We start from the raw sequence: 25,803 nt of genomic DNA on the forward strand, positions 1-25,803 counted from the left end.
TTCCTCAGAATCTTAACTCCCCATCTTGACACACTGTCCCATTTTGTTGAATCATGTACAAAAAATAAGTAAATAGATGTTAATAAAAAATTACAAAAAAATCAACAAAGGCTTAATATGGGATTCAGCCAAACTCAGATGAATTTTTCAGTGCCCCATCCATGCTTTTATATCATCCCACCTGGATAGCTGTAACTGTTTATACTTTGGTGGCGTACAGTCTCCTCATCTCCAACACATCCTAACTGTAATCCCCCCTACACTCCCTGTTTGATATTAAATTGATTTCAAAATCCTGTTGTTTGTTGACAAAGTTTTAAAATGTGCTATCTCTAAAGCTGCTTCAAAACTGTGGAGCTCTCTTCCTTCTGTCATATGATTCTGCCCTTCTACTCCTGAGATTTTCTAAGAAACAACTCAAATCAAAGTTTAAATGGTAAAAACCTTTTGCAACCCACCCTTGAAAAAAAATTGATGTACTATCATTAGTGTTGGATTGCAGTTCCCTTTTAGATCAGCAGCTGATAAAGTTAAAGAAGCAGTTGGCATCCTGGTGATTTAGCAGCTTGAGGCAGGAGCCATTTACTGCACCAGCAAGGAATCCTGTGTTTTAATCTTATTTATGTGAGTGAATGCATGCCTTCGAACTCTCAGTCATATCATATTTTTTTAGACACTTTTTCACAGAATATCAGCCAGTCACACGCGGACGTTATACTCTATTGACGTGTACATTGTATGGTTACTCTTATAACATAAGTTAATGCCTTATCTTATAATTATGAAAACGTCTGCATAAAAAAATATGTTTATGACTAACGATTCACAGACACTCTTTAAAAGATGAAACCTTGTTTTTCTCTGCTCTCCCCCACTGTTCCTACTGTATAATTAATGGCTAGTAATGCACTGATCTGTCAAATGCGGCAAGATCTGTGATCCAAATCTGCTTTGAACAATGGTACCTGCGTAACGTCCTGTTTCCAAATAGACCTGAAGGGATATGAAGAGTAAAAAAACAACAACTTAATGTCATCCTTACTGCATGAAATGAAATGGGATTTTTTTTTTTCCCCCGTCATGATGGCATATTTTAACAGTTGCCCTTTTTTGTAAGTGGCTAAAAATAGATCTCCATGGAAACACTATGCATCCCACTCATTGAGTGGAAATACCCGTGACTCTAAACCTTGGAGAATGTGTAAATATGTAATATGTGTGTGTGTGTGTGTGTGTGTGTGTGTGTGTGTGTGTGTGTGTGTGTGTGTGTGTGTGTGTTTTCTGTGTTTTGTGTCCAACAGGATGCATGTACGTGTGGGCAAGGCTGCATTCCAACAAAGAAAACACACTGAAGAATGCAATGTTGCGATGACCTCTAAATGTCCTTGTAAAACAGACACGTCACAGTAATGCGGTGAAAAAAATAAAATGTATTCATATAAAAATAAATTCCACATGATGAATTTACACAACATTATTTTTAAGGTGTCTCATTGGGTCCCAGCTGTGTCTCCCCCTTTGATTTTACACCTTCTTTCTCAACTTGTTTCCCCTTCAGATTGCTGTGTGCTACACTGTCCAAAACAAGTCACCATGGCAACACGGTTCTATAATGAAGATGATCGCCATCATCATAACAACGCAGAACATTGATGTTTTTTTTCCGTAGCAAATCAATAGCTTCAACATATATTCTGAGCTTTCAACATTTTGAAAAAGAGAGAGATTTGGGTGGGGGGGGGAGGGTGAAGAGGGAAGACACAGGGTTGACGTGTGATTCACAGGAGAGTGAGAAGAGGAGAGAGACGGGAACTGAAACGGAATGAGAGTAGGCTGGATTCAGAGTAACTCTATGAATAATAACCCATCAGCGGCTAAAGGTGGATAATTATCATGCTCTTATTAGACGAGAGATTGATGGAGAAATGTGTCACAGTGTCCTTGAGACCGACCTCCATAATAATGACACCATTTTATGCCATGAAAGAGGAGACTTGCTACTGTATGTACAAAGGCAGATTATTAGCAAAATGGCTTTAAAGGGGAAGATGTAAAAGTACTGGAAAAGGAACTATGGCATGTGAATATATAAATGGCATACGTTAGCTCGGGGGAAAAAGAGGGAAAGAATGGATTCTAAAAAATGATTTAGACAATAACAGACAGGTGCACACAAAGACAAGAAAAGAAAGCACTGTATCCTCCAATAATCATAATTTTTGGACTGTACCTTTTTTATTGTTCTAGGTGTATGTTTATGTATGCATTGCTGTATGTTTACACAGAGAACTGTAAAGAAGTACACTGACAGCTACTGCAAACAAGAGTCAAATTCCTTGTATAATGGTCACCTAATATGCCATTTATACAGTCATTGTGATGGAGGGACATGTAATTTGTTAATTTTTTTGCTATCACGTCAGACTGTAAATTATTTATTGTCAGTGGACATGGGCCTTTATGTTTATTTCTTTATTACCGGACTCTATAAATAAGGGAAGTGACGTCCCTGTGGGAGCGCTTGGGTAGGTGGAGAAGTCTGCGTCCGGAGAACAGTACCTGGCAGAGTGCAGGGATCTTTTTAAGGGAACCACATCATTCTGGAATATTTTCCTCTGGATTATCCCGACACATGGACATTTACGAAAGGGAGGTCAAACTTCTGGACGAACAACGGTGGATAGATCTGCGTGGCTTTGTTTGGAGGCATTAAGCTGTGGCGGCTCACCACTATCGGACTATTCTTAAAGACAGTGAAGACCATTTAAGTTTGCATACTTTGGGACAGTGGGGATTTGTTTTTTTTTTTAGGGTAATTCGGCATGTATTTATTGTGTGTTGGGGTTGGCCTTTGTGTGTTACAGCCACCCGCCCTTTGTTTGTTAATTGCTGTCCAGGTTGGACGTGTCCCAACTTGAAACTTTTCGTTAATATATTGCACATTGATAACCCACTTGTTTCACTTTTGTTAATATATATTTTTGTTTGATATTATAGTAAGGTGAAGGGTTATTATGTTTATTTCTTGAGTTTTTTTAGTTAATTAGGAGGTCAGCAGGCGGTGTCCATACGGCAAATCAGGTCCGCCCGTTCCTTCAGTTTTCCTGTACAGTACTGTGTGTGTGTGTGTGTGTGTGTGTGTGTGTGTGTGTGTGTGTGTGTGTGTGTGTGTGTGTGTGTGTGTGTGTGTGTGTGTGTGTGTGTGTGTGTGTGTGTGTGTGCACGTACGTGTACAAACAATGATCAAATGGTTCATGGCTTTCTGGCAATGTTTAATATACATTTACTCAAATTTCAGTTTCCAATGTGATAAGTTTTCCACAGCACATACTCTCAAGGTTTTTTAGAAATAGAGATAAAAACAAACCATAAAGAAAGAGCGCAGCAAAAATAATGTGAGCATAGAAAAGCATCTAAAGCTCTTATTTTGACAGCAGAAGTAGCCTTTGTATTCTATGTCACAGATTATTTGTTTTGTAAAACTATCTCACTTTAATACATGTTTTGCAACTTTGAGCCCCATGGCTCTGTAAATTCAATAAAAATATAAAAAAAGAACTAAAATATTTCTGTGATGTGCAGCTTGCTTATTATCATATGAAGTAGTCACTTCATATGTAATCACATATTAGTCTTTGTCAGTTAGTGCTTAAAAAAAAAAAATTCCCCTCAACTTGTGTTCCCCCCCCCCCGCAATTTTCCTGCAAAAAAAACTCAGCTAAAACGCTGCAAATTACATCGCAATCTTTGAGAAATTCCACGGCAAAATTAAGCATTTTCGATCGCAACAATAACAAAAGAAACTCAGCAAAATCCTGGAGGGACTGACTTCCAACAAAGATAACACAGTGGGTTTCACAGCAAGCAGAATTCAAAGCTTGCCAGATGCACACGTGAATGAACACCTATATGTCTATGAAGACTTATTTCAATAACAACCAGGTGGAACTGGACTGTCTGGAGAAAATTCAATCCAAAGCCACTGGATCCAGGTTTAGTTTGAAGACACTTTCATCTGAACGGCCTCTCTAGTTTAAGACAGTGGGGAAGATAGCTAAGTTAATTATTCCTATAAGGGGGGGCCACACCCAGAAACCGAGCAAGTCCACCCACTGTTAAATGAAGACATAATTTAAAAAAGTAATTATGTTCTCATTTAACAGACATATGGCTGCAAGTTGAGGGGGAAATATCAGGGGATTATTAAATGTTAGTGCAGCACTTAAAACAGCAGGAAATGGTTGTGGTGTCAACCAGCATCTTGTGTCCAGGGAGAGACACTCTAGTTTAAAGAATTGTTTTGTCTTAACGTCTCTTTTGGGTTTGTCTTGTTTTCACAGTCTCTATTCTCGGCTTCTAATGCGGTTTTGCGTGCACTGATTCTCTGTGCAGTCCACACTGTCAGAGCGTGAGAGGCCGTGGCAGGCGGCAAGCTCTCTCTGTGAGGAGCTGATGCGACATGTCTTCAGTGGAGCAACAAACATGCAATCTTGCACTGTTATGTACAGACCATTGAGCAGTCACATTCACACAGGCCAAACATGCAAGCAGAGACACTGCAGTGTATGTAAACAAGCAACTGAGAGAATTCTTTCATTTCATGGAGAGTCCCGGGATCACACAAATACATGCTCACATGAACAAACGCACACATAGATCTATCATTGATTCCCCCACGGACAGCCCCATCTGAAATGTTAATGGACTCGACAGTGACACCATGCAATTTCTGACACCATGACTTTTCCATCATGAGTGTACTGCATGTACAGTATGTGTGTATATGGTTAGATGTATGTGACACCATACAGCAACCTGTTATTGGTATGTGAAAGATGCAGTGTGCTACATCTACAATTATTTTTGTTTATGTTTATTAGACAGCAGAGAGCCAAAGGAACTGTGTTCACAGTTGCTGCTTTTACAGGAAGTTTGACATTTTGGGAAACATACTGTGAGTTATAGATAAAACTCTCATGTCTACATGGGGACTATGTAACTGGAGTCAGCAGCTGGTTACCCTTGCATGACTGAGACTGTAAAAAGGGGGTAACAGCTCGCTTGTCTCAGCACAAAGGTAACCATATCTACCTAACACCTTTAAAGCTCACCAATTCCACATATATGTATCCTGTTTTTTTAATTCGCACAAAAAGCAAAGACAAAGAGACGGAGACTCAACTGAGTTACTGTATTTTCATTATTTTTTTAAGTTACCGAGTCACATTTAGACTTGCTCAGAAAAAGGCGCACAATTTCCACAGCATAAGGTGTCATTTTGACAATGCTACAAGCTGACCGTTAAAAAGTCAATTTTAACTTGGCATTAAAGGTCTATCATTATAAAGACTGCCACATGTGAACTTAATCTCTGATGTCACATATGCGTGCTCTTTAAAAAAAAAAAAAAAAAAAAAGGCTTAAATGTTAGCCCAGTTTTTAACACCAAAATGAAATGTATGCTGCAATGCCGAAAATAAAATATGAAATTTTGTGTGTGTGTGTGTGTGTGTGAGAGTGGTGTGTGAGTCTGTGGGGGCAGCTGTACAAGTGGGTGAGTTTTGCTGTCAGGCACTGTGCTCTGAGTCTGACTCATGTGAGAAATGGCAGAGTGGAGTGAGACAACACAGCTCACAGCTCTCTCTCTTACACTCATACATACACAAAAACACACACATCCACTCCACTCACTCTGCAGAATAACTGATAATTACTTAGTATTCGTACTTTGCACTATATATCAGCAAAAATGTGAGAAGGAAACCTGTTTAGTGACAATTGAGCGAAGACGGAACAAAATCTTCTGGTCTAAAAGACTCAATAATGCAGCCCACATTCATTTTAAAGCCGTTATGCGCTGACCCAAAGTACACAGCCTCTTTTGTTTCTATGATGATACTTTTCGCAGTTTGTTTTTTAAAATGAGAAAAGGGCACATTATATAATGCTTAGAAAGGAAAACAGCTCTCTACAATTCCTAGTCAACAAAACAGCTATAGATGTGCTTGCTGTATGCTGCTCAGATCACAGAACTTGAATACCCAAAGGCTTAATTTACACTTCTTGGAAAATCAGACAAAAAACTGATAGTGACTCATGTGAGACTAAAGCCTCAGTGCATATGGTCCATTTTAAAATTCCTTACACAGTTTTTTGGGGTTTTTTTTTGAGAAAATTCTGTGCATGGGTGAGGAATTGTGGGGTTTTTTGGGTGTAAAAAACTTTCATTCTCAACATGACGAGAACTGTGCAGTACTAGTGTGCCTATACAAATATGCTTATTCTAGCCACTGAAAGTGGAATACAATAAAAAAAAAAAAAAGAATGTAAAAAAAAAATGAGTGTCTTGCTGAATTTATTAGTCATTTAGTGTATCTGTTCTACCATCTGAGCCTCAAACGCTGTAATGTTAGCTGGCCTGACTGCTCTAGATGTGGACACAACATTAATGAGACATCTGTTTACAGCCTCTGTGTGTGTGCGCGTGTGTGTGTGTGTGTGTGTGTGTGTGTGTGTGTGTGTGTGTGTGTGTGTGTGTGTGTGTGTGTGTGTGTGTGTGTGTGCGTGTGTGGGAAAGAAAGAGAAAGAGATAGTGAGAGTGTGCAAGAGTGTTTAGACACAACTGCTTAGTGATAAGGGCAAAGTGTAATGGGGTCAGTAACTTCATCCTGTAATTCCAGACTGTCCAACCATTCATTCAATCAATCACTCTACCCCTGAATCCCTCTTTCTTCTTCATTCATCCATGAGGCGTCCATCTTTCCTTCATCTATCCATCTATGTTATTCAGCTAATTGCTAAGATTACATAAATCCATTGACTCCCCCGTTTTGTTTTTGTCAAAGGTCATTTTTCCTATCTATTGACGAAATGTCATTGCTATTGTATTCTTATTTACCTTATAGACACTTAGATAAATAATAAAGAGCTGTTGAAGTCCATTGGCTGAAACAACCCAGCCCACTCTGTTTCCAACTGTCTCTTTTACACACATACATGGAAGAAACACATCTGTTCCCTATTCTTCTCGTGTGAATCAGTGCTGTTATATAGGAGCTGTTGTACACATATCTGTACACATATAAGATTTTGACAGCATTAATAATGCTAAAGACGTAGAGTTTATAAATTGCTGTACTGTATAATCCTATTTACACATCATAATCTGAATCACAAGTTACTTAATCATTTTGAATAATTTGACTTAAAAGGCGGTAATGCCTTCCTACTGCATTACACTGAAAAATCTCAAATTCAAAAAATGTTGCTTCAAATTGTCCTGACTCTGCGGCTTTAGCCAGCCATGTCGATAACTGCACACAAGCACAGCGTATGCACCCACACCCACACGCATCACCAACCCTCCCCCCCTGGGAGTGAAAAGGGAGAGTATTCAGGGCCAAGAGGCTGAAAGCGAGAGTGACAGTGGTCTATCTGCTGTCTCCCATCTGGGTGTCAGTCTCTGGTTTCTCCCAGGGGCTCAGATAAGCCCTGGACACAATAGGGACAGCTATTAAAATTCAAACTACCAGAGAGTGTCATGAAATAGTCATGACAGGTAAGAGAAATCAACACACTCTAATGTGCCCCTTATTATCTGTCTGCTTGGAACTGGAGGGGAAATACATTGCTCAGCTTCAGTGCTGATGATCAATGGGAAGTAGCACAATATGTTTAAATCATGAACTATATGTTAAATTAATCATAGTAGTGGCAGACGTATAGTATTAAGTAGTAGAAGTACTTTAAGGAGCATTGATATCTTCCTGTGCTAAGAGGTAGCATTTTGAGTACACTGTAACTGAGCCAATGAAACTCCAGTCTAAAAAGCTCTATCACAAATGGATGCGTCTCCTGTAATCTTCCTCACATTAAACAGATATACTTAGACTGTATTCAACACAATTGATTTTTCCACATACCACTAATGTTAGACAAGAGTTATATTTATGTACTGTAATGATACGCTAAAACACCAGTAATAGTAGTAACGGTAAAATACGTCACAAAATGGAAGACGGAGGAATTGGCCTGTAACTAAAAATGATATTCATAATAAATTATTGGTTATTGTTTGATTACTCAATGAACACTTTATTCTATAAGATGTACCAAAACAATGTAAAATGTCAATCAGAAATTCATTGATCCAAAGGCAATACCAATGTTTTGGGAAGTTTGCTTTAAAAAATGATTTGATTTACTACTTGATTATTTAACAATATATTCTCTGTCTACTAATCACATAGTTGTTTTATTTTTTTATAAGTCCAACAGTTATCCTATACTCACAGAATGCACGTTATGTTATCATAACAAAGAAAAACAATCAATCTCCTATGTTGAAAAGGAAATATTCACCCCAACATGAGTGTTTGCATCCAAAACTATAAGCTTGGGTCAGAGTTTATGAACAAAATGACCCAGTAAAGATGGCTTTACATCCTGACTTGACTATTGTTGTATGTATTGACTGGATAAAATTGCAGGAAGTGAATGACGCCGTCACAAGAGAAGGGGCAGATTAGTACAAGAAGCTGAAACGATGTGTTTGCACATCAGACAGTGTTTGATTTGGGTGCTTTGATCCTGTGCCTTTGGCTAAGTGTGACTATCTCTGTAGCAGTATCCCTATTTCCCCCAGGCAAGAATAAAAAGGCTCAGCTTCTGCTTTTTTAATGCCAATGGGCAAGGCACATAGGGATAAACTTTAAAGGTTCCTGAAAAAGGTAAAATTCTAAGTTTCCGTATCCATGTTTTCGATCGCCTTTTCTTCAGAGGCTGGGTTGTTGTGGATTATTCTTCTCGACGTCATGTGCAAACTCAATGTTGAGAGACAGCTCCTTTGTGCCCTTGAGCAAGGCAGGGCTGGATCTGGTTCAAGACTGTATCTGTTTATGTGCCCTTGAGAAGGAAATGCTGTCTGTCTGTGTTGGCAGCAACAGTAACACCCTTCTTCTGCCCCACAGCGGGAGAAAAGGGAGGAGAGAGGTCAACTCAGGAAAAGAGCTGACATGGAGAGAAACAAGCCGGTTATAGCCCCATACTCTGCATGTACAGCTAAAAGCATCGCCACGCCTGTCAACTCACTATCCTAACTCCTGGCTTCCACCAGCCAATTCCGGTTCAGGACATTTCAGAGGAGAAGACCTGGAAGGAGATACGTGACAGCAATTTTGGACAGAGACGCATTTAGAGGAGTCCGTTTGTGACACTGAATTTTTCAGCAAAATGAATAATCAAAGGGCAGATTTTCAGTTAGGCTGGAACAAGAGTAAGGAGGCGGTCTATTGGCCTGGTGGTCAATAACTTTTTTTAAAACAAAGAGTTAAAAAGGGTGGTATGGAGGGAGGTGGTCACCTGTCCCTTGGAACAAGCATTCATCAAACATTTCAAAACTGTCACCTAAAGTGATTCTTTTCCTTTATGAACAGCGGGAAGAGAGAATTACAAGTAAAATGTGATTTAATTTCTAACAATGCTTTGGTATTACATCACAAATTCATTTGAAGGCAGGGTCATCAAAACATTGAAGAAAATAAATAAACTCTGTGTACTGCACAGTCAATCTTTGTGTGATAAAACTGTCACAATAACCTGCAACGGAATTAATTTTTTAAATAAAGTGAAACTTGAAATCTGAGGTTAACTGAAATTAAACCAATGTTTCTTTTAAATTTGTCTCCAGAAAAAAATTGCTGAAGCACATACACGTTTTTTTCAGCACTCGCTTGATTTAGAGACACTACCAAGACAGCCACACTTAATTTTACATTTTCAGTCATGTTTACTGTCTTCCATTCTGTACACTTGAGCATATAGTCACACGGACAGATATACAGTATACTGCTGTGAGTCAGCACCGAGCTCCATATGAGCAGGCCAGTAGAGTCTGGTTTTTGGCATCTGTCCTCTTAATTCAGTCAGGCATCTCTGGGGACAGCTGACTTGACTGCTGGCCATGTCCAATATCCGTGTGTGTGTGTGTGTGTGTGTGTGTGTGTGTGTGTGTGTGTGTGTGTGTGTGTGTGCAAGCTTGTGTGTGTGTCTATATATCTGTCTGCCTGAGAGTACCTCTCATGCACACGACACAACATAACAATCAGTCTCAAACGATTGCTGCTTGCTTGACAAAGTCTCTTAAAATTAGATAAAATTTGAAAAAAATAAACCCACTTGTCTAGTTCATTAAATGCATGTTCTGTTGTAAATGGTTCATTTATTATAAGGTAAATCAACATGGTATGCAGGCTTTTCAGCTGACAGGCACCATTATTAATGTACACAGTTTCATGTTTGTTCATACATTAAAGGCCAGTTTGTTAAATACAAATCCGGTCTAGCTCTCAACCAGGGATGATTGTTAGGGGATATCTAATGGATATGAATTTAGTTTTAAACCTTGTTTAATCGCTGTCTGGAGAACCATCACACGGTGTCCTTCTCTAGAGACACTAATCATACCCTGATATGACAGCCAAACTGTTTAAGAAGTGATCACACTTTTGTTTTATGCTGAATTTAACAGTTTGCACAGCTTTGCTGTAATGCATGCAAATGGTTAATCAGTTGTCACTAAAAACTTTTGAAATGTGTATTTATGCTTAATAGATAAGTAGGAAGCAGCAAACTTGTATGATTGCTGGATGGAAGCTTTTGTGTTCTGTTTCATATCAAGCGGCCAAATCTACAGCAACAATTTTCTGTAAATCACGGACTTGTCATGTTACAGCAAGCCATCAAGCCAGCAGATTTAGATGTCAGTACAGTAAGTCATTCTTGAAAGGTTATTTTTTTCTGATGTCCTGAAGTATAAACCATGTGATCCTTGATGATCACATTTTAATGAGGTTTGTTTGTTTGCACCCATTGACATCAAGCTGTAAAATTATATTTTTTCCCCATTAACTGTATGTAGCATTTTCACAAACCACCAAAAAAACCAACAACGATGTAAAGCTACATAATCATGGCACATGATGGGTTTTTTGAATCTTTGCCGTATTTCCAGTGATACACCAACGGGATTTCAAATTTTACATTTGTGTGTAGATTGTGACAACCCAAAATGTCCCATGTTTCTTTATATGACTGGTGCTTTTCACTGATCCAAACAGCATTATTCAAATGTTTATCAAGCAATAATACAAATCTGTCTGTTTTTAAAGACAGACCAAAGACATGCATTAGCTGAAATTTTACTTAAGACTGCACATTTCTTTCTCTGGTAAGTCTTCTTAATATTGGATCTATAACTGTGATTGAGTGTTGAACCACAATACTGCTTCAGTCTGCCTCAAGGTCACTGGCACTATACTGCAGAAGAACACCTGTGTGAGTGGTGGTGTGTATGAGAGTGTGCATGTGTGTCTACCCACAGTGTGGTTTTGCTTCCTCGCAGAGCAAAATGGCTGTGTATCAATTATAATCTGTCCTCTGAGAGCCATCTCTCTCCCTTCTTCACTGCCTCCTATTTCATTCTCTCTCTTTTTCTACTTTTTTCTAGCCCTTTTACAGAGCCACTAGGGGAGGGGAGGAGAGGGGAGGGTAGATACAAGAGGAGGAGAGGAGGAGAGGAGTTACAGAGCAGGAGAATTTGTCCTTATTAAACAAGGCAGCTCCATGTGAGAGATCCCTTGTGGGACAGAGATTAAATAGACTGCGTCAGAGGGGAACGTGCTCTTGGTGCTGCGAGTGGAGGACGTGATTAGTACGATCATCAGGGAGGGAGGGTGGAAAAGAAAGGGAGCGAGGAGGATAGGTGGGATAAGGGACAGACAGACGGAAAGGATGGAGCAGAAGCAAAAACATTGTTGCGAACAGAAGAGAACAATGTGCGGAAGCTTTAGAGAACGGACATTGAAATGTGGATGACATTTCATGGAAGGGATAAAAACAGATTGGAAGGAAAACAAAGAGAAGATTTGAGTGAGTGAAGGAGAAAGAAAAAGAAAGAGGATGAAATAGGAGAGCAGGTGGTGTGTTTTAACTGAACTTTGTTCAGCTACAGGGAGGAAAAAGGGAGGAGAAGAGAAAATAAAGAGAAGGTGAAAAGAGGTAGATAATGGATGAGTGGCACAAACAGTTTCCTGAGTTATGTAAAGAATTCATAAAGGCCTCATCATAGTAACAGCACAGAACATTGAGGGCAAGATGTGTTCAGTGGGAGGAAGAAGAAAAGTAACAGTAGCAGAGCACTGTATTGATATTACAAAGAATGCTACATACTAGGTATGTAACAGTATGTGTAATCACTCTGAACCGCTCGGTATACGATGTCCGAATGTATGTATATATTTACTTGTTTCAGTACGTCAATTACTTTCAGAACTTTATTTATGTCTAGACCCTTGTGCTTCTGTATCAAAAATTCTAGAGTAAAGCGCCAACCGGAACATTCTGGTGTGCACCACTTGTTGTCTTCAGCTTTAGCCAACTTTATCAAACATGTACGATGTGTTAACTCACACTGCACGTTGAGTTTCAATTCAAGATAGCTGTGGGTTGACAAAAGGAGAGGAAGGCATCGTTACTTTGTGGAATCATGAGACTGAAACTGCACTGCTGGCTTCAATGGTTAGTTGAATAATAATAATAATAAGTGCCTTAACTGTTGCAGTAACAATTATGGCCAATTGTCTTCTTGACAATCCCTACTCCATTTCATTTCACCTTTTATTTCCTTCTAGTCTCACATATTAATGTTTTATCTGCCAACCACAAAACATTCATATCTGTGTCCTTTGATGCAGAAATACCAATCACTTCTGTCCAATCAACAGATATATGTGGGAGAGGCTATAGTGTGTGTGTGTGTGTGTGTGTGTGTGTGTGTGTGTGTGTGTGTGTGTGTGTGTGTGTGTGTGTGTGTGTGTGTGTGTGTGTGTGTGTGTGTGTGTGTGTGTAGGTATTCTGAATCTGGTGAAGGTGTATAGTTTCGAGTCACATTCTGATAAATAAGTATTTCACCACGGAGACTGGAGTGTTTACACAAGAACCATCAACAATGGTCTCCCATGAGAAACACAGGCAGCATATATGATGTATCATCTGGTCACTAACCACCACTGTCCTCTGTCTGGGATCTGTCCTCAGTCAATTGATAGTCACCTGCATTTCTGTAGCACATTTTTTTTTTTTTTTTTTTTTTTTTTTTACCACTTATCAACGCCCAATGTTACAAGAGGCATTTTTTTTTTTTTTTTTTTTACTGAAGCCTACTGTTACCAGAGACAAATCAGCTTACAGTCAAATTGAATGTAGTTATAACCTTATATTTGAACAAAGGTACATTGTCTAATGTAAATCAAAAATCAATCTACATTTTGTAAAATATATTTTCCACAAAAGTAAAAAAATGGTGTGCTACTTTTCGAGCATTATTAAACTGTGACTATCGCAGTAAAAGTAGTGACAGTAGAAGAGCGAGAGATGATGAAGGTTATAGATGTAGAGCAGGTCTATATAGGCTACACTGTACAATGGTCCACTGGGATACCAGCGACGGACCAGTACACTGAAATAGAAATGGGAACAGAGGAGAGAGGAGAGAGGCGACAGAAAAGAAGAGAGGAAAGGTGTAGTGAGAGGGAAGAATCGGAGGGAGGGAGATACAGGACAGGTGGAAGGGTTGATGAAGAGGAGGCCTGAAGGAGACAGACAAGGGGAGATGGGGAGATACAAAGGTAGGTAGTGAGAAGAACATCCATGATAGCGTTGCAAAGTGAGAGGAAATATTTTCCCCCATTTTAAAGTTTTTTTTTTAAATATGTTTGGAAATACAATTATTCGATTACTTGCAGAGATTTAGAAGACTGCAGCGGATTAGCTTAGTTTAGCATCAACAAAGGAATGGGGAAACAGCTAGCCGGGCTCTGTTTCTTCACAGTATAAAATTTCAATCCCATTTGCCATTAGCAATAAGAGAATTGTGTTCGCTTATTTCATGAATAATATGGAAGCCGTGGTTTCAATAAATGTATTAAATCACTACCTATCACTGAAGGAGGTAAGACAATGGCAATTGAGCCATTGACTTACTGATATAAGCCCTTGCATTTGCAGTATTATGAATTAAACAAGATGGGTGTCTGTGGCGACAGTCCCAGGAAAAATCGCAAGCCGCATACAGTTACAGGTCTTCCTTCACCCAGCTGTGGTTGTTTTGCCAGAGAGAGAGTGCAGAGCTAGCACAACAGGCTCGCTCTATAACTGCCGACTGACTGACGTCACACAGGCGACACTGTTTGGATTCTAATAACCGTTTATCACCATTGGAGAACGAAACATATTGCCCACATATCTTAATGAACACAGACTTGCACCTTTTATCAAAAATGTATTTGCTCATCTTTTGTACTGATGATTAAACTGGGAGAGTTTTACAACCACACCCAAACAACCTGATGTTGTCTACATAGAGGAAAGAGAAATAGATCTTCACTTTCAGAGCCATAAAAGCCTGAAATAGCTCTATTAACTTCCTATGGGGTGAAGAAGAGAATAAAAAAAGGTGGCTAGGAGACATGAGGTGGAGTTGTTCATATTATTAAGCTGCAGGCAGCCCCATCATTGCCAGTTTAGTCAGGATGTGGATGATTAGGTGTAGATTTTCAGTGCAGTTAAGGTTAGCAACTGGTTTGGACTTCATCAAAAACAGGCGTAAAACTGTCTTTGGGGTTTGGGAGAGGTAATGATGAGGGAGGTTTGTAGGTAGTGTGTGCATGTGCAGTTCAATTCGGGTGAACTGAAGGCCAAGGAGAGGCGGATAGATGTAGGTAGTTGGGATACCGAGATGAGGCGTGGTAAAGCAAAGAAAAATAGTTTAAGAAAAAGAGGTGGAATGAAATTAAAGGATCTTGGTTGTTTTATAATAAAATAGGTCAGTCAGTAGGGTTCAGGCTATAATATAAGTTATTAACCAAGAAATAATTCTTAATTTCACAATTGGATTGAGTTCTGTTTGTCTCTCTAAAGTTGCTGTTGTATTATTTTGTATTTAGTGTTATCTCTCTTCAGCATGTACAATATAGGATTTTCATACTGATGTGCAGCTAAACAGACAGTGAACTAGATAGTATGTAAAAGGTGACAAGGACAGTGAAGCCAATCTTTTAAGGCTAATCATAGGTGTTTTTGATAAAGATTTAGTTATACTAAATAAAACAAGAACAACAAATTAGTGTAAACCTGTAGTTATGTGCATTTTTTAATTATTCTAATTTGTACTTACGTAAATTACAAGAAAAGGTTGTCACTGTAGTTTTGTGGTCTGGCTGAGTACCTTCCCACCCTCACTCATTACATCAAAGACTATCAATGCCTTGAGCACCTCTCCATCCTCCCAACCCTCGAGGAAAAGCTGAGCACTCTTTCATAATTCCTTTCACCGGCCCCAGAAGGACACTACCAATGTGTTGCAGCTTTGTACTGTCTAACGAGAAAATAATTGTACTGTCATCACCCACCAAAAGTCTTTTCGTCTAGCTCAGGAGAAGCAGGTCATGCCCTGAGCAGATTTGTGCATCTTTTCTTGGAAGCTAAGCTGTAGCCTGACAACCCATCTGGCCCCTGAATGACTCATGCCAATCACCTACTGGTTGCCGAAAGGAAACGCTAGCTCTTCACCCTACAGTCACCTACAAGGCAAAATAGAGGTAACTACAACTTGGGTGCAGGTACACGATACAAGGCACCAGGCTAGTGAGAAAATTGAAGGGTAAGAACCAGAAAAAAACATTATATACCGTGTGGTTCCCAAAACATGGCTATTGTTCTGCATGTGCTGTTTTTCAATTGCTGTCACGTTCATAATGTGTACCGTGGGTGTGTTTGTGTGAGATACTCCAGCAGTCCCAAGTGTTTCATACATTCTCTAATCACTCAGCTTGTAAATGCTTTTCTTTTTCAAATTAATTGATAAACGAGCTCCTAAACATCTCACTGCTGCCCGTTGTGCCACTTTTTATGAATTGTACAGGTTAATGCACTGTAGCTACAATGCAGCAGCAGCCTAGTGCCTGCTGAATCTAAAAGCATGCTGTCAAAAGTGTGACCTCTTTGCTGGTTGCATATCCATCCTCACAGAGCCATTATGCATTTATGTTGCATAATGCACTATCGCCATTCATGAACTGTTAGTATCATGTGAAAGGGCTGGTATTGGCTACAGTACACAGGGTCAACCCTGTTCAGAGCCTCTTAACATCAAACGCAGGCCCCTGGGACACATACATATTACACACACTCCACATGATGACAGCAGGCATTACAGTATACCTTAAAGGATAATTACAGTGATCATATTTCTGAGGTAACATATGTTCTGTGGAGCAACCACACAGCACGCAGGGGGGCACACACGGCAAACATAAAAACAGCTACAGTAGAATCATTTATGCAAATGGTACCGGATATCATGACTTAATTTGCATTTAGTCATTGTTCCTGAGAGAAAACAATTCATTTATAAATATTAATAAATAAAACCAAAGAAGAGGATCCTGCTTGTTAGCATGTCTTGTCCTACAAGACATCTACCAAAAGTTCGAATTTAATCAACATTTTTACTGGATAAATCCATTTTAACAATTAAAACATGATATAGAAGCACATCATTTAGCTAAACAGAGTACTGCATAAAATACACAATGTATTCTAGAGACCCAATAAATGGCTGTATGTTGATGGCATTAATAGAATCAATGGCGCAGACATTTGAGAGTGCAGTGTTTTGAGTAATGCATTAATTTACATTGTATCTACATTCTAAAGTTCTCAGAAACATTTTTTTTAATTTTTGATCATTCTTTTTATGATTATTATTTTACATATTGGACATATCAACCAGAAGGAACAATACATTGACAAGAAGATTGTGAATGAAATCAGTTTAGAAGCCCTAAACTGGTATAAGAAAAGCTAAAGGCACATGTTTTATCTGAGAATTTGAAAGGTTTTAAATGACATGTATTGACTAATTATGAATCATATATTCGTGACATTAATTTTGCAATTATGTAATGTTTTAAGATAATTAAGTGTAGTTGACACTGTGTAGACATTAATGGCAAAATGCAAATCAGATTTCCCATGACAAAAAGATGGTTAATAATTACAATACTTTTGATTTCATTTCAAGTTTAATTACTTTAATTTTAGTTTAATTGCGTGCCTGCAGATTGTGACGCAGGGTTAGTGTTTAGCATACCAATAAAATGCAATGTTTTTGTATTTAATCAGGATGCTCGCGAGACTGGGAAAATGTAATTATAATTTTATGTCCGTTACGATCATTTTATTGCTCGTTTAAATTCTGGAACACTGCAGGCATCATTCCACACTCATGTTGCAAATATGGTGATGAACAATAGTCTTCGCTTCTTCTGTTTGGCACTCTTAGGCATACAGTACCTGGCTAAAAAAGTAGTAGTTCATTATCAAATTTAGCATAAGATGGTAGTTATGTCTCTATGTAATCATTCACTGGTTTATTCCCAATATTACAGCATTTTATCCAAATTTGCAGGCATGTTTAAATTGCCTGAAAAGCTAACCAGTGCAGAGTCTTTGAACACAATATGCTTCCACACATATCTATATTTACTTTTTCTGTTTTGCAAGTTCTGCCTAAGTATCCTCCTACTCTCCCTTCTTGCATCATCAAAGATTATCATTGGCCTGAGCACCTATCCATCCTTCCAACCCCTGAGGAACGGCACTGCCCTGAGCGCTATTTCAGAATCCCTTGCCCCCTTCTCAGGAAGACCTACTGATGTGTTGCAGCGCTCTACTGTCTCTTGAGAAAATAGTTGTACTGTCAGCACCCAACAAGTCTTTTCTCCCATATCATAAGAATCGGGTCATATGCCAAGCAGCTCAATGCCATCCCTTCGCAGAAACTAAGCTGTAGCCTGGCAACCTATCTGGCCTCTGACTGACTCAAGCCATTCACCTGCTGGCTGCCTGTGGGAAACCCTAGCTCTTCGCCCTAAAGTCACCTACAAGTCAACACATAGGTAACTACATCCTGGGTGCAGGTATACAGTCCAAGGAACCAGGCTACTGAGAAAACTGAAGATAAAGAACCAGAGGTGTTTTTGAGTCCGTGTTCATCTGCACTGTTTTCCTACTCCACCTAATTTCACTTTTTATACAACTTTGTGATAAGGAAGATACTCTGAATTTATCTAGTTTACTCTGCCATTTTTTCTCCCGCAGGCATCACCACGAGCTGACCTAGAAGTAGTTGGACTGGAATTGGAAGATCAGGAAACACAATCTTCTTTGACTGTCAGCCTATAAGGTTACAGGGTACCTCTGATGTCACACAGGTGACACTACATGAATACTGATCAATGATCCCAATGTCATTGGAGGTGGATGATTTCAGCACTGTAATAAATATTCAATACTCAGGAGTAGCTCGAAGAGAGATCCATTTTGTATGCTCGTTGGGCATGAAGCAAGAAAAAGTCCTAACTTAATGCAATATGTAGATAGAGAATTTAGCATTTAAATAACAAGTGCATGCGTATATATTTGAATAGCCTGAAGGGCATATCATGACAAAGCTAAGGTAGGCATATATTAAAAATGCATATAAAAGGAATGGTGTAGTAGGTGACTTGACTGACATCATCACCACAAATTTTGTTACGCATTTCTTACATTTTCTTCCTTGAAATTCTTCTTAGAATAAACTAGTGCTAAAATGTAATGATACTACATTATATCCACTAGGATGAAAACATAGAAGCAGAAATTTGGCATTGGCACAGCATACAGTAAATATTTACTATGTATTACCCCCAAATATTTAACAGAAAAAAAGGAATTTAACAAATTTTGCTTTCTCATTTGCAGATGCCACAGCACATCCCACGTGGCCAAAACCTCTACGGTGTTGATCCAGCGACCTGTTCCTTAATAAGGCTACATCTGATTGGCTGTAGAGCAGGATGACAAGAGAGGGTGGGATGCTTTTGCGGGGGAGGGGGGAGTGAGGCTGGCCAAACTGTCCAGAGAGATTTCTGTGCATACTAAACAGGTTTAACACTTGCTGGCTGCGAAGAATTTTCATTAGTCCCCTCAAACGGGACTCCCTCCCCTGTGTGCAATTCTGATGCTGTGCTTATGCATTTCTCCAGGTGCTTTACAAGGTTTCTGCATGTCTGTACTTTTACCAATTATTATAAAATCAAAAGTAGCATGTGTACCAAGTGAATCGATGTGCAAACCAAACAGAAAATACAATGGAAATGTAAAATCCACTGTATATCCAGTAGAACATAGAAGGACACATCTCTCATACAACACACACCGGAGCGTGCGTTATCACATACACACCCACGCACATACATAGATAAGCAGGGGGACTCACCTTCTGTGGGTGAGGTTTTCAGTCGTTTGCAGAGTCCCTCTACTCCCCCGTAGTCCTCCTGGAGCTTGACCACCGCCTCTGTGCTACGCAGCTCCATCAACGAGCGCAGCTCCATGAGCGAGCAGCCGAAGCCTGCCGCATGGTCCTCCTCATTTCTTTGGTTCTTGGCATAAAAATCGCTGTTGGACATGTCCCCCATGATGTCAGCTAGTCAAGTCAGTTAGATTAGTGTTTGTTATTGCTTATAGATCAAACAAAAAGCTTGCCCAACAGAGCTCAGTCTCCAAAATAGGTATCAAGCAGGCAACAACGAGCCAAAAAAAAAAGAGGGGGAAATAGATCTTGAGGGTAAAGTGAGCAGATAGATTAAAAAGGGGGGGGGAAAAAAATCCAAGCGGATAAATTGATGAGAAGCTTCTCTGTTTCAGGAGAGACAGATCTCAGCAGACCAAAAACCAATAAAGAGAAGAAACAAAAGAAGAGGAGAGAGAGCAGCAGAGAAGGAGGAGAGGAGGGGATGACAAAACACGAGTGGGGAGCATCCAGGTAAGCGTTGGACAGCCCCAGTGGTCAGGTCCTGAGAAGGGCAATGATGGTGGCTGCAAGTCCTGTAGTTCTCAGGCTCACCACGGCTGCAGTCCAGACCCGCTCCATGTGTGGCTTCCCATTGCTGCTATTCTGCTGTTGCCTCTGCTGCCTCTCTGTCTCTACATGGTGGTCTTCCCCATCACTGCTATAGAGAGAGAGAGAGGAGAGAGAGAGAGAGAGAGAGAGAGAGAGAGAGAGAGAGAGAGAGAGAGAGAGAGAGAGAGATGAATTCAAATAGGACAGAAGGTGAGGGAGGAGCGGGGAGAGACAGAGAAAGAGAGCACAAGGATGAGCGTTGCGTTCTCAGGGCAGGGGTGAATGCAGCAGTAGATGGTGCTCAGCTGAAGGACAGCCTCTCCTGGCTGCTGCAGTAACTGTGCCGCTGCTGTCTCTATCTACATCTACTGCTGCTGCTGCTGCTGCTGCTGGTGCTGCTGCTGGTGGTGCTGCTGGTGCTGCTAACCTCATTCTGAGGACACACCAACTGACAGAAAGAGAGAGAGAGAGAGAGAGAGAGAGAGAGAGAGAGAGAGAGAGAGAGAGAGAGAGAGAGAGAGAGAAGAGAATGCTCCTTTCTGGTGCAGAGCGGAGAGGAGGTGTGCACGGGCGGGAGGCTGGGGCTGCTCTGACGACAAAGCGGAAAGGCAGAACGTAACGCCGCGCTGTCACTGGGAGAGGATGGGCTGAGCTGTGGAGCTGCTGCTATCTCACCAATCACTCCAACACCAATTCTCGTTCTACAGTAAGCGACCTTTCCAAAGCAGTTGCATCTTAGACATTCCTCTCCACCTGTTGTCTTGTAATGTATTGCATTAATGAATTTGCTCCATGTCTCATGTCCTCTTACTCTACAAAATTACTTGGTTAAAAAAAAAAAAAAAGTTAAAGAATTATAGTAATTCAAAGACTGTATCCAGTTTATATTAACAACACAAAGGTCTTGAAATTTAAAAAAAAGAAAAAGTGTTATTCTATGTTTTTTAGTTATTATAGAATCACTGAAAGCTCCAGTTGTTTTCTTGATTCTTTAACCTGTTTGTAGCACTCTGCCCAGGTCATTCAGTTTCTACTGAAAATTGAAACATTTAAAAACAGATCACACAGTTTCATTTCAAACAGTTAGGTTAGGTAATTTCCTAAAAGAACTAGACATTATAGTCAATCAGAAGATATTTAAAAAAATTTTTTTAAAAAAGGGGGTTTAATGGACATGTGGTGCTCTGGTGAGTATTTTCAGTATCAGGGCTCAAAAGAAAAATCAGTGCCGAAGCTCATTTTAATAGTCACATGTCACCCAGCATTATGTTGCAGCTCATTGTTGTTTTATTAATAGATTGAGGACAACAATAGAGGTCTATATAACACAGGAAAATGTGCCACACAAGCAATACTTGTTAACAGGATCAATTCCTTGTAAGCCTTTGTATGTAAATCATTGACAACACAGTAAATATAGAATGTAGCCGGCCTTATTCTTCAAGTCACTGGGTTCTCACTGTCTACCCACTTCAAAACAAACCTATAACATCATAATACAGTACACAAAACACTATCGATCTGTGCCCAATGATTTACATGTGTGCCTTCATTTTCAATCCGTGACATCAGTGACCCAGCATGTCACATATTGATCCCCCTCCTCACGAGATGATTCTAAATAAGGTTCATCATTAATATTATTATCCAAAGTAATCCTTTGCCTCACAGCTGCCCTTTATCACCACCCACCCACTCAGGGGGGGACCTGGAATCAAAGCCCCATAGTTTTGTATTCGGCTGAAAGCTGCAGAGACTATGCTGCCTCTCCATCATCTGCACTGCACAATATTAATACTGCAAATAATTCCACGAGGCGGCCCTTAAGAAGCCATAATGCAGCAGTGCCTGCAGACACTTAATGTATTTAGATAATATAATCTGACTAAAGAGCAAAGTCAGCCAAAACTAAAAGAAACACTCAGAGCATGACTGGTCAATGCATCGTCAGTCCATCCAACAAATTATACGATCATACGATCAGGTGTGGTGTAGCATTCCTAAAGGGGCACCACGTTCTTACATGTAAAAGACCAAAAAAACAAATCTATGTTATAAAATCACCATGTATGTAGTATAAATCAAAAGTGACTCAGTCCAGCACCTAAAAGACACCTCAAAACTTGACCAGCTTTGCACATTGAAATATAAGTTAATAACAGAGGGTAGCATGTTTCAGGATTCTGTTTGTTTGCATATTGTCTGCCGGTTTGGAAGCAGCAGTGGGAATGGGAAGTTTACTTAGCAGCAGATGAAAGCAACTCTGAGGTAGTGGGCAGTGGGAACTGTCAGATTCATTGCACTGGTGGCACGCACTGCTTAAATTGGTCAGACTAACACATTGAGCAAAGTGTCCAGTCCCAAATATTAAGAATGATGGTACCGATAGGACCAGTACCAGACTCAGCTGTGGGATTGGAAACAGCAGGGCACGACCTTGTCACATCAGGGTGGTGAGAGACCATGCTAACATGTGAATACACATCTGGACGATGGAGGCATTTTGTAACTCCACAGGATCCATCGTCTCTGTCTTTTTTTACAGAATAATGTAATAATAATGGATGGTTTTGGAGGCTTTCTCAATTTCTTAAACAAAGATGGACAGCATGGGGCAGGACTGTATCCTCCCCTCTGTTTTTTTTTCCAACCTTCTATGCTACCCCACACTCCCCTCCACCCCACCCCACCCACCCACCCATCAGGTCCAATCAATGTTGGTGGTACTCTCTGCATGCCAAGACAGACATCTGTGCCAGCTAGTTCCTCCAAAAGCATCAAATGAAAGCAAACAAATGCTCTCCCAGGAAACTGTGTGTATGTGTGTGTATTTGAGGTTGGCTGCAGACAGTAACTACATCACACAGGTAATTGTCTTTTGCACCAGATGGACCATCTGCAAGAGAGAGGGACACGGCCACTATCACGACTTCTGCTGGTATACCTGCACTGTACCAAGAATACGATTTTTTTTTTTTTTTTTTTTTTTTATCCAACTAGCTTATCCTTCCCAGGTAATCAATCAGTTGGATAATTGGGAAAAGTTGAAACCAACAAGGCTCTGGTTCCTGTAGATTCTGGTTCTGCCTAAACAGTTGTAGTTGCGGAGTATCCAAGATGGTACAGAGTATTTCAGGGATTTTAATGACAAATCAATAATGCTAATCAAAAAGAAAATATAAATAAAAACTTAATTGATCACCAGTATTTCAAAAACAAAAAGCTGCTAAAGCTGTCCATTAGTGGATTAATATATATGTAGTGAGAAAAAATATATAACTGTGGATGCAGTATTACATTATTAATGTAACACAGGGTGTCAGATGCTCACTCCACATATGTTCACTAAACACCATGTAAGACTGTGTGTTTCAGGCTTCACATTATCATGTTGGTGATATGAGTGACTGATGGTGGTGGTGGTGGCGGCATTTGCTGCTGGCATGCAGCCGCCTATCGTTCAATTACACTGACATGTCCAGGAGTGGGAGAGACTGAGATGTGAGAGGGAGGAAGGGAGAGGGAGGGAGGACACAGACAGCCGGCGACAACAGTTGAAAGATGGTGGAAGGAGGAGACGAAAGGAAGGTTCTAAAAGAGGGATAGAGAATCAGGAAATAAGTGTTGGAAAGCATAGGAAGGGCAAGGCAGAGGATAAGATGGAGGGGAGGTGCACCACTAATGCCTGAGCTGAGTAACTTCAAAGCAAATGATGCTCTACTTTTTATGGAATGTAAACACAGACGATCATGCATTTATGTGAACACAATTGATTTCCTCTTTCCTTGGAAAAAGCGGGCAGCTGCAAGTTGAGCCATTGGTGGTGTTTAGTATGCATTCACACATGGGTCTTCCTTACTGTAGAAGTACTTTTTTTTTTTCCTCAAGTGTTGGTACGTGAAGTTCTTATTGATTTTGTTAGCACCTCGTGAAACGGCAGGTAGATTTATGAGATCACGTGATAATGCGTGAATTCATCTAATCAGCGTCTAATTTATATGCTTACATGTATGTACGGACCACAGTGGTTCAGACCAATCAGTGTCCTGAGAGGAACTATTGGCAGCTATGGGGCTTAAACGAGTGATGACAGCGAGAAGCGTCTGTTTGTTCGAGGAACAACAACTGTGATTCCCCAAGAGGTTAGCGTAGATGCTACAAGACCATCAGTTATGGTTAATCCAATCACCTGCCAAGTATTTTTTTCTACGGACGACTTCTCAGATGGTTGTGTGCAACAAACCATCTGGCACGTCAGGTTAGCAAAAACTGTCTGTTGCCAATATTTCTCGCTACTTCGCCCAATCCTGCTTTGTACTTATCTATATACAGTCCAACCAAATCCAATGTTTTCTTCTTCCTCACCTTTCTGTCCAAACCTGACTGAAACATTTCCTGCTGTGCTTTCCTTCTGTCTACTTCCCTCCCCATTTGCCATTTCATTTGCATAATTGTTGGCATGCTCCCCATGACCTGACAGTGAGTAATGAGTAACATCTGATCAAACACTCAAGGAGAAAGTGCACATTGTGCAAATAATTAACAGCTTTTTACCTAAAGTGCAAGACACACTTAATGGGACTTTATGAACTTGAACACCATATGGGAGCCACATCAAAATGTTAAGCTCGACGGCCAGATGCTAAGACCATCTGACCACCATACTATATTGTGTTTGCCTTATGACAAACCACTGAAAGACCACAGACGGATCTGCTATAGCTTAAACACAGATAAGGCTATTAACACAAAATCAGTGAAGCAAAAGTCTACCACATAACCCATAACAAGTTGTACAATCATTTCTGAGTGCTGGTGGTTTTAGTTTGTGCATTGTTTTTTGTTTGTTTCTTTGATGACCAATAACTCTTTTTATAACTTGTCATGTGTTGCACATTAAACAGAGATAATAACACAATATTATATACCCTGCAATAGTTTTCAGTTTTTGGTGGGGAAATATATTTTTCGGTATTATTTTCAGTACAATCTCTGGCAACCTCGGTGAATAATTTGAGTTTTTAAATATGTACCAAGTTGGGTACATACATTCATCTAATGTCTTGTCTTCCTATCCTAACAATCATTTCCACATATATTTGAGGCTTTGAGGGTTTGAAGATTTGATTTTAGAACATTCAGCTTAGGTTCACCTTTGAGGCTATAGAGTATAATGATTTTGAGCAATAAAATAAATCCCATTAGGCAACTTCTAATGTAATTGTGTCGTTGCAACATCACAGTCTCTCTTCACTCTCCATTTTTTTTAAAAAGACTTCAAATTCACACAATATGTACCATATGATATTACGTTTTCTATCTAAAGATTGAATTTACCCTGTAATGTTTTGCTGTGTGCCTCATAGTGCTTAGTGCTTTGTCGTCTGGGTCTGTCTGTTCTGCTCTGTGATTACAAAGAACAAGTGTTAATGATGAAACAACACTGTAATAATTGCTGCTTTCTCCTTGATGTCAAATTCCTGGTCTGACAAGCACTGGATAGTTTGCTGCCCTTCACGGTGAAGCCGGGAACACTATCTGTGTGTCTTTCTCTGAATGTCCTTGAGTACAGTCAGGAAGAGCTGAGGTATAAGTTGTGCCCACCGCATCATCCCTACCAATATCACTGGCATACAGCCCCCCCTGCCTGTGAAAGGAAATAATGCAGGAAACTTCACTGACAGAGCTTATCTGCACACCTGCCTGTTCATAAATATCACATAATTTCCAATGACAGGTTTACAAATTCTCCTGAGTTTGTGCCATGACATTATGATTTTCGTTTCAATGCTGCTCAC

At 39.9% G+C, this 25,803-nt stretch overlaps 1 protein-coding gene across 12 annotated transcripts in view; it reads right to left on the reverse strand.

The window, feature by feature from the left end:
* atp2b2 (ATPase plasma membrane Ca2+ transporting 2) overlaps positions 1-25,803 on the reverse strand; it is a 127,774-nt gene that overhangs the window by 50,568 nt on the left and 51,403 nt on the right. For 10 of the 12 annotated variants that reach the window (XM_069146326.1, XM_069146343.1, XM_069146396.1 and 7 more), the window contains exon 2: positions 19,382-20,114. In XM_069146326.1, the coding sequence (XP_069002427.1) occupies positions 19,382-19,580 (199 nt within the window). In that variant the 5' untranslated portion in view covers positions 19,581-20,114. Of the gene's footprint in view, positions 1-19,381; positions 20,419-25,803 lie in introns of those variants that run through there. The other 2 variants (XM_069146335.1, XM_069146412.1) reach the window with 2 other exon arrangements.

This window comes from Embiotoca jacksoni, unplaced genomic scaffold, assembly GCF_022577435.1.
Source record: "Embiotoca jacksoni isolate LCO1_2020_lvr unplaced genomic scaffold, fEmbJac1.0.p SCAF_1, whole genome shotgun sequence".
NCBI classification, from domain to species: Eukaryota; Metazoa; Chordata; class Actinopteri; family Embiotocidae; genus Embiotoca; species Embiotoca jacksoni.